Source organism: Oncorhynchus gorbuscha, linkage group LG13 (genome assembly GCF_021184085.1).
Source record: "Oncorhynchus gorbuscha isolate QuinsamMale2020 ecotype Even-year linkage group LG13, OgorEven_v1.0, whole genome shotgun sequence".
Taxonomy (NCBI): Eukaryota; Metazoa; Chordata; class Actinopteri; order Salmoniformes; family Salmonidae; genus Oncorhynchus; species Oncorhynchus gorbuscha.
Window position 1 is genome coordinate 52864174 of NC_060185.1, and position 9262 is coordinate 52873435.

General features: G+C 41.1%; 1 protein-coding gene across 3 annotated transcripts in view; it reads right to left on the reverse strand.

Annotated features, from left to right (window-relative positions):
• Positions 1–9262, reverse strand: part of ano7 (anoctamin 7) — a 54944-nt gene that overhangs the window by 41595 nt on the left and 4087 nt on the right. For 2 of the 3 annotated variants that reach the window (XM_046294972.1, XM_046294970.1), the window contains exons 2-7: positions 5886–5996; positions 5528–5585; positions 2027–2178; positions 1383–1490; positions 938–1074; positions 460–517 (exon numbers count right to left, since the gene is read on the reverse strand). In XM_046294972.1, coding sequence (XP_046150928.1) covers positions 460–517; positions 938–1074; positions 1383–1490; positions 2027–2178; positions 5528–5585; positions 5886–5978 — 606 coding nt within the window. In that variant the 5' untranslated portion in view covers positions 5979–5996. Of the gene's footprint in view, positions 1–459; positions 518–937; positions 1075–1382; positions 1491–2026; positions 2179–5527; positions 5586–5885; positions 5997–6662; positions 6748–9262 lie in introns of all 3 variants that reach the window. The other variant, XM_046294971.1, reaches the window with a different exon arrangement.

Sequence of the window (9262 nt, forward strand, 5' to 3'; positions counted from 1 at the left end):
CTATCTCTGAGTCCACCCTTCCCACTGTTTCTTACACCTGCCATTATCCCCTTCTGATATGCATGCTGTCTCAATAAAGTGTAAAAAAAACATCCCCAAATATATAATAGCAATAATGACCTTAAATAGGGACTGTTTAAACCTAGAAGGATCTGACTAGTAAATCAGGGTAGTGTTCACTGGGCACCAAATGGAAGAAAACGGACGGAAACAGGGAGGGACTAACAATAATTGTCAAATTTCGTTTTCAATTCCAAAATGCTTTGAGACGGTTTCCATTGCCTGACTTAATGAACTCAACCCCGAGGTCACATAGAGGGTTACCTGAAGAGTAGATGGATCTACATTTGTGTGACAGAATCTGCACCGCTGTGTTTCCTTGAAATACCGTATTGGTGACGCTCTTAACTGCAAGATACTGATCCAATTTGAAGAATCAAGTTGAAATGGCAAACTCACTACTTGGTGTCTTTGGGTAGTCTTGAAGAACGTCTCCTTATTCTCACTGCCCAGAAACCTGTAGACACAGCCAGGTGGTCACACATAGTATGTACAGTATATGGCATAGTTTGAAGTTAAATATTGTATATACTTGTCTGTTGCCTAGATTCCACCTCTCTGTAGCAACACCTGACACTCAAACACAACACCGTGTTTTTATTTACCATGTATTTGACACCATTTAAGCCTGAATGTACACATCATGCCTTTTCACCTTCAGGGAAAACAGCACGGCCTGAGGGAATAATACTTTATAGACGGTGTTTTCCTTGTACAAAAGCAGTTTTAAAACTGGACTAGTGTCTTGCTGGGAAAATCTACATGGGTCATATCGTTTAACTGTTTCAGGAAGATGTTTAGTTGTGGAAATGCAAAGAATTTAGTGTGGTTTGACTGACAGCAGCTGCTAAGCAAATCATTTAGGATTTTAACATACCTTTCCAGTTTGTTGGTGCGAAACTGGCAGGTGTAATAGTCCGGGGGCATGCTGGGCACGTCTTGGCTCATGAGGTTTGGGATATTTATTTTCTCTAGCATCCTCTCTGACCAGTTGAAGTTTGGTGTGGTTACCATCTGAGGAATATGCAGCACCAACCATGATCTACTTGTGTCTCATTTGATTAATTTTGTGAACATGTGAGATTAAGCACCCGAAAGCAGGAGTGACCAACCTTCCTCCTGGAGAGCTACTGGGTATAAAGGATATCCGTGAATTGAAATTCAGCTAATGAACTCAATATTTCTATGTGCATTTTTTCAATTGATTCATTTCATTTCAATTAACTTTGTGACCCTAATTGACCCTAATACCAAAGGTCTACATCTCTTGACATGTGACATGAGAGTAAAAACATAAGAACTGAGTCAACTGACTAACTGACCTGCAGAGGGACCCGGAGACTGATCTCCTCAGCGTAGTAGCAAAGGACACTCCAGGGGGCGCTCAGGAGCACATAGGATATTTTCTTCTTAGCTTGAAGAACTTCCCGCTAGCGGAGAGGCAAACAGGAAAACAGAAATCACTAACTATGCATGTTTATAAATTGGATACAGCAATGATTTATTTCCACTGATGCTGGACAATAAAACTATTATAATGTAATAAAAAATAAAAAAGTTTCACATTTCTTTACATTGTTGGCATAATACAATGATATGGTATTATGCACCAATATTATATGTGGTAGCTTGTTGATTCAAGCACCCAGTAGAAAGGGCTAAGTAAATGACTTGGAAGACAAGCTCTATGGAAGCTGTGTAAATATTGATAATGTCTCTCTCTTTCCAGGTGAATCCTGGAGTGTGCAACTCACATAGGAACATGACTGGTATGGGAGCAGTTGTTTATCATGGGTGATGTGTCATTTATTGAGGCAGGAGTTTTTCCAGACTACATGACCTGATCAGGAATACCTCTGGGCCCTGGTTATAGGCTATAACTAGGGCTCAGAGTTTTTCCTAGTCTGGGCACAAAACTCAGGGCTCTAGTAAATGTAAACGACCCTGTCCCTTAGCCCTCACTCACCATCTCCTGGTCGATGCCGGCTGCTTGAAGTCTGGACAGGAAGTCTTCCCTCCACTTCCTGTGTGATTCTTGGGTGGCGTGACTTGACTTATCTTTCTCTAATGTGCCATCCTTCAACACAGCTAAACTCTCCTCCCAAACTAACACAAAGTCTGTGGGACCCAGGTGTGGTATTAACATGTGCAGATATATAAAATGTTTTTGTAATTACCAATAAGGCTTAGGCCTCTGCTCAGCAAACTTATATTCTCCATGGGCTCTGCTCAGCATCTTTCTCTGAAGCACCATCCTTCAACACAGCCAAATTCTCCTTCTAAATTAAACACAAATTCTGTGGGACCCAGGTATATACTTCATATAAACATGTGCATACTGGACATATACCCCTTCATGCAGTGTACAATTAGCATTGCAATTACCAATAGGGCTTAGGCTCAGCTCAGCAAACATTCAATCCATTTGTTGAAAGATTTTCAAGCAAGTATATTAATATTTTCACACAAAAATATGCACATTCTACACAGTGGTGTGTTTACATCAAGCTGGCTTGTTGCGAATGCAAAGCTGTTCATAATGATGTAGTGCACATGAAAAGCACTTTGTTGTATGAATTTTCATTTACCGAATGAAAAACAGAAGGTCTATGTGTTTCCATCCCATATTTAACTCTGTTGATAGTTTTGCCACAAAAAGTGTTGCAACAAACAGTAAATGTGGCCATTATGCTCTTTGCACATGTGCTCTATCCAACAGCTGGCATATACAGTCTAGAGGGTACATGATGATGTTATGGATAGGAGCGAGGTCATTTTTATTTGTCTATAAAAACGGCAGCCACGCACTGATCATCATCTCACCAGAATACAATATTGACAGGAAATTAGCATCAAGCTCATCACTGTGTACTCTCACCACCATGTGAAGTTCTAAATAAATTATTATATCCGTAGCCTAATAAAACTGCATGCTTTTCCAAGTCTCAGTGGGCATAGTGAGCACACAACATATTGTTATTCTGTCAACAACTGCATACAGTTGATGGTTATTCCATCAACAATTGGACCAAAACATTGTTTACACTGCCATTTGTCGTGTGATATAAAAAAATATTACAGTCACATGACTCAGGTGACAAAATAACAGTCAGGTGATATCAGCTGGTAGTATATTATTTTTACAATTGCCACCTGTAATAGTCTGTTGTATAGTGTCACACCCTGATCTGTTTCATCTGTCTGTGCTTGTCTCCACCCCCTTCCAGGTGTCGCCAATCTTCCCCATTATCCCTAGTGTATTTATACCTGTGTTCTCGGTTTGTCTGTTGCCAGTTCGTTTTGTTTTGTGAAAACTACCAGCGGTTTCCCTTTGCGCCTGTCAGTACTTGGTTTCCGGAGTTTTGACCATTCTGCCGTCGCTGATCCTGCCTGTCGTTCTGTACCTTGCCACACCACACTGGATTATTGACCCTTGCTTGCTGTTCTGTACCTTGCCACACCACACTGGATTATTGACCCTTGCTTGCTGTTCTGTACCTTGCCACACCACACTGGATTATTGACCCTTGCCTGCTGTTCTGGACCTTTTGCACCCTATCTGGATTAGGGACCTCTGCCCTCTGTACTAGTAATAAACTTTTGTTACTTTGACACTGTCTGCATCTGGGTCTTAGCTGAAATGTGATAGTATAGTGCAAATATCTGTCATTTGTTGAGTTGTCACAGCAAGTCAACAACGATTTAAGTAAACACAAGGATCTCTAAAAAAAGGAACATGGGTGATTAATCTCTTCTGTCCAATGGTGTAAAGTACTTAATAAAATATCATTTAAAGTACTACTTAAGTAGTTTTGGGGGGTATCTGTACTTTATTATTGATATTTTCGACAATATTTACTTTTACTCCACTTCACTCCTAAAGAAAATATGTACTTTTTACTCTCATACATTTCCCCTGACACCTACTCTTTAGATTTAGCATGCAGTACAGAAAAATGGTTCCATTCACACACCTATCAATATAACAAGTTGTAATTCTTACTTCTTCTGATATGGTGGACTCACTAAACGCAAATACTGCATTTGTAAATTATTATGTGCTGTCTGGTTTGCTTAATTTATGGGAATTTGATGTACAGAATGTACTTTTACTCAAGTATGACAATTGAGTACTTTTTCCACCCCTGTATTTAAGTAGATGCAAAACCAGATATTTTTTTACTTTTACTCAAGTAGTATTTTGCTGGGTAACCTTTACATGAGTCATTTTCTATTATGGTATCTTTTTCTTTTACTCAAGTATGACAATTTAGTACTTTTTACACCACTGCTTCTGTCTCTGAACATCATGATTTAAACTTATACTCTCTAACCTTGTTATTTATTGAAATATGTTACCTAATTATTTTGTAGCCATTAGTTCAGTGGTTGGTTGACAAATTTTATAGAAATTATGCAATTGATGATTAGAAAAAATCCAGCCTTTTAGCAATTTCACCATCGCTGATGCTCTTGACAACCCTCAGCAGCCACTAACCAATACATATTTCAGAATCATATTCCATTCCATTGGAATAATTAGTAATCAATGAACGCTTTTAGAACATTTTACGTGTTTTCAATGTAATATATTTGAAATGGCTACAAAACTCAGCAATTCAAGCATATTTTTTGGCATATTTTTATCACTATTCTGGTAATATTGAGCTAAATATGTATAAGTATGACATACTTGGGCCATCATTTTGGGTTGTCCTCATTGTAACACACATGTTAAGCCATTATTGGCCGTTACACCAATTATTTATCTGGTTTTGACCATGCAAAATCAATGCAGGTCCTTCCCATTCCAATTGTTTCATACCTTAATATGTTGTATTATGAAGTTAATAACATATCAAATTGCCTTAGTTAGAGGAGATTGTTCCCTGATAATATAAAACCACATTTAATACCCTGATCCTGTTCGCCGTACTAACCTCATAGGGGTCATAACATATAATGCATGCAGTGAGACACATTTAGCTACTTCAAATATATTGCTAACATACCAAAATATAATCCAAAGTGGACAAATATGTGAAATGTGGCCCTCTGGCCCATGGACTAACTAGTAGGGAAATGCAAAACTGACCTAAGATCAGCGTCTAGTGCCAACTTCACCCTAAACCCCGTGAGGACAAAGGAAAGGACACCAGAAATGGAAGAAATGTACCTTGCGGGCAAACGTTCGCACATAATGTAATTGATTGCTTTTATAAGTTAAAAGTGGTTAAGAAGACGTCACCAGATTACAATCAACTGGTCTCTGTAAAGACAAATAAACACATATTGTTCGTGACAAGGACTATACGTTATTATCAGGTCAGATTAAAGATTACAACCAGATAAAGACGTTAAGAAAACGTCCTTACACAAGCTGTGTACAACCTGACCATTGCAACCAGTTTTTCACAATAGTTTTTTTAGCCATCCTTACGTCATTCCATTCCATCAGTATACTCACCAATGCGAGTGATGCCGTCGCTGAACACATTTCTGTCCCCAGAGCTGAACTGAGACATCTGTGAACATGAATAGTTGATCTATTATCAATGTACCCACTTAAGATTGTTCCTAACCAACATCCACTCCCCCCCTTAGTTATAGTGTTGTTGCGGTTGGACTAATGCGCTCTAACTTCCTGTCTTTGTAATCAGAGTCACTGATTAACGTCCCAACACCATAACAGGAGACTAGCCTGGGTGGGTGTTGACATAACATAAGGTTTTCTACGCACGCACGCACGCACACACACACACACACACACAGTCCATAACTATGAGTGTTTAAATGTGATCAAAAAAATATTTTTTCATGATTACCCCAGTATCCATGCTCCCATAGTTGTGGTCTGCAGTGTTAGTCATGGCGATGAGAGTGGTGATGTCCTCTCGCTCCTCTCCCCTCCTCATCATGGTCTCTCAGTAGGCTGCCTGGAGCACATAACGTCTCTCATGTTCCATTGGTGTGAACAAGCTCCCAGAGCAAGCAAGATACCAGGGGATTCAGCACAGTATGCCCTCTCATCAAAACACACAACATGAAACTCATACAGCAAAACAGCCACGTCCTAATTGTACCCATCACTGTATGTCCAATTTAACTGACTTTACATCCCAAGTTATTGTATGTCTGCAAGTAACACGATTATGCCTGATTATGCCACCATTAGCTGCATTAGTGTACAGTCGCAGAGGAAATCGCTTCAGTAGCTAGACAGTGACCTTTTGAAGGTATACAGCTCAAACATCTCAGTCATGGGGCTGTGTCCCTAATGACACACTATCCCCTATATAGTGCATTACTGTGCATTACTGTGCACTATATATGGACCAGGGTGCTATTTGATACAAAGTGATGTTTTCATATTCACTCAATTGAGGCCATTGAGAGTAGCAAATTAAGTTGGAGTCCAGAGAACACTGCCTCTTAACAGCAACGTCTCACCACAAATTTCACAGAATCCCTGCAGTCAGTGAGGACCAACTGACATTGAGTAATAAGAAAACCCTGAAGCTTCAAATGTGTCTATTCACAATCTAGTCAAATAAACCGGTCAGGTTTGCTATGTGGCACTGGAGTGTGGCTGCATGTTTCACCTCACACTGTTGTATATGAGCCATGCAGATAGCACTCCATTCGGGCTCTGACTCGCAGCAATGGCTCCACTGTATACAGGGCCGGCTGTAGGGCAGAATGGTATCATGCACTTGTAATAGGGCTCAATTCAATCTAACCCGCATTACGGTGTTAATGCAGTTGCTTTTACCCCATGCTTAAATAAAATCACAGATTGGTATTGGGTGCTAAGAAAACCTACTACTACTACTGCTACTGCTGCTGCTGGTGTGTGTTCAGACAGTAGTTCGTACATGTAGACACTGAGTAAACATATGGCAGGTTTGACCGAATCCCAGCCTCAGGTCCTGAACAACTCTATCCTGTGATTAATCTATTTACTTTTCTTTCATTGGAAACACTTAACTAGGATCAGGAAGGGTTGAAGAATTGCAACATTACCTGGAGCTAACTCTACAAATAGCACTGCTGGGTGATTTGAAAGTAGTCAATCGATCAATAATATAGTGGATCCCATCAATAATATAATAATACTTAATAATAATCATTTACAATCTGTAGAAACTATGAGATTAGATAGGTTCAGAATTTTTGTGAAATGTCACAGCACAATTGAAAAACATACTGCAAATAGAAAAACCTGGATGGGTTTAAGAGGAAACTCAGCAATAAAATAAACTTCCATTTTTCATGACCCTCTCTTCCAAAGATAATTCGTAGAAATCCAAATAACTTCACAGATCTTCATTTTAAAGGGTTTAAACATTGTTTCCCATGCTTAAACAATTACTGAACATGCACCTGTGGAATGGTCATTAAGACACTAATAGGCTACAGACGGTAGGCAATTAAGGTCACAGTTATGAAAACTTAGGACACTAAAGAGGCCTTTGTACTGACTCTGAAAAACACCAAAAGAAAGATGCCCGGGGTCCCTGCCCATCTGCGTGAAAGTGCCATAGGCATGCTGCAAGGAGACATGAGGACTGCAGATGTGGCCAGAGCAATAAATTGCAATGTCCGTATTGTGAGACCCCTAAGACAGCAATACAAGGAGCCAGGATGGACAGCTGATCGTCCTCGTAGTGGCAGACCACGTGTAACACCTGCACAGAATCGGTACATCCGTACAGGATGGCAACAACAACTGCCCGAGTTACACCAGGCACGCACAATCCCTCCATCAGTGCTCAGACTGTCCGCAATAGGCTGAGAGAGGCTGGACTGAGGGCTTGCAGGCCTGTTGTAAGGCAGGTCCTCACCAGATATCACCGGCAACAACGTCGCCTATGGGCACAAACCCACTGTCGCTGGACCAGACAGGACTGGCAAAAAGTGCTCTTCACTGACGAGTCGTGGTTTTGTCTTACAAGGGGTGATGGTCGGATTCGCGTTTATCATCAAAGGAATGAGTGTTACACCGAGGCCTGTGCTCTGGAGCGGGATCGATTTGGAGGTGTAGGGTCCGTCATGGTCTGGGGCGGTGTGTTACAGCATCATAGGACAGAGCTTGTTGTCATTGTAGGCAATCTAAACGCTGTGCATTACAGGGAAGACATCCTTCTCCCTCATGTGGTACACTTCTTGCAGGCTCATCCTGACATGACCCTCCTGACATGACAATGCCACCAGCCATACTGCTTGTTCTGTGCATGATTTCCTGCAAGACAGGAATGTCAGTGTTCTGCCATGGCCAGCGAATAGCCCAGATCTCAATCCCATTGAGCACGTCTGGGACCTGTTGGATCGGGGGGTGAGGGCTAGGGCCATTCCCCCCAGAAATGTCCGGGAACTTGCAGGTGCCATGGTGGAAGAACGGGCAAATCTGGTGCAGTCCATGAGGAGGAAATGCACTGCAGTACTTAATGCAGCTGGTGGCCACACCAGATACTGACTGTTACTTTTGATTTTGACCCCCGCCCCCCTTTTTAATTTTTTTTAAGGTGTGGATCAGCTTAATATTGCAAAAAGATTGTATCATTTCCAAGCCCCCATATATTTATTTACATACACATATGCATACATATACACATATATACGTACACTTACCTATATAGACATACCTTTTTTTAGAACATACCTTTATTATTCACAGCAAAACCCTACCACCCTTCTGGAGTAAACTAATAAACAATAACACTTTTTTATTTATCTGTTATTTTACCAGGTAATTTGAATGAGAGCACGTTCTCATTTACAGCAATGACCTGGGGAATAGTTATAGGGGAGAGGTGGGGCATGAATGAGCCAATCATAACATGGGGATTATTAGGTGACCGTGATGATTTGAGGGCCAGATTGGGAATTTAGTCAGGACACCGGGGTTAACACTCCTCCTCTTACAATAAGTGCCATGGGATCTTTAATGACCTAAGAGAGTCAGGACACCCGTTTAACATCCCATCCAAAAGACTGCACCCTACACAGAGTCCCCAATCACTGCCCTGGGGTCGTTTTTAGACCAGATGAAAGAGTGTCTCGTACTGGCCCTCCAACACCACTTCCAGCAGCATCTGGTCTCCCATCCAGGGACTGACCAGGACCAACCCTGCTTAGCTTCAGAAGCAAGCCAGCAGTGGTATACAGGGCAGTATGCTGCTGGCTTAGGCTTCTACGTTCA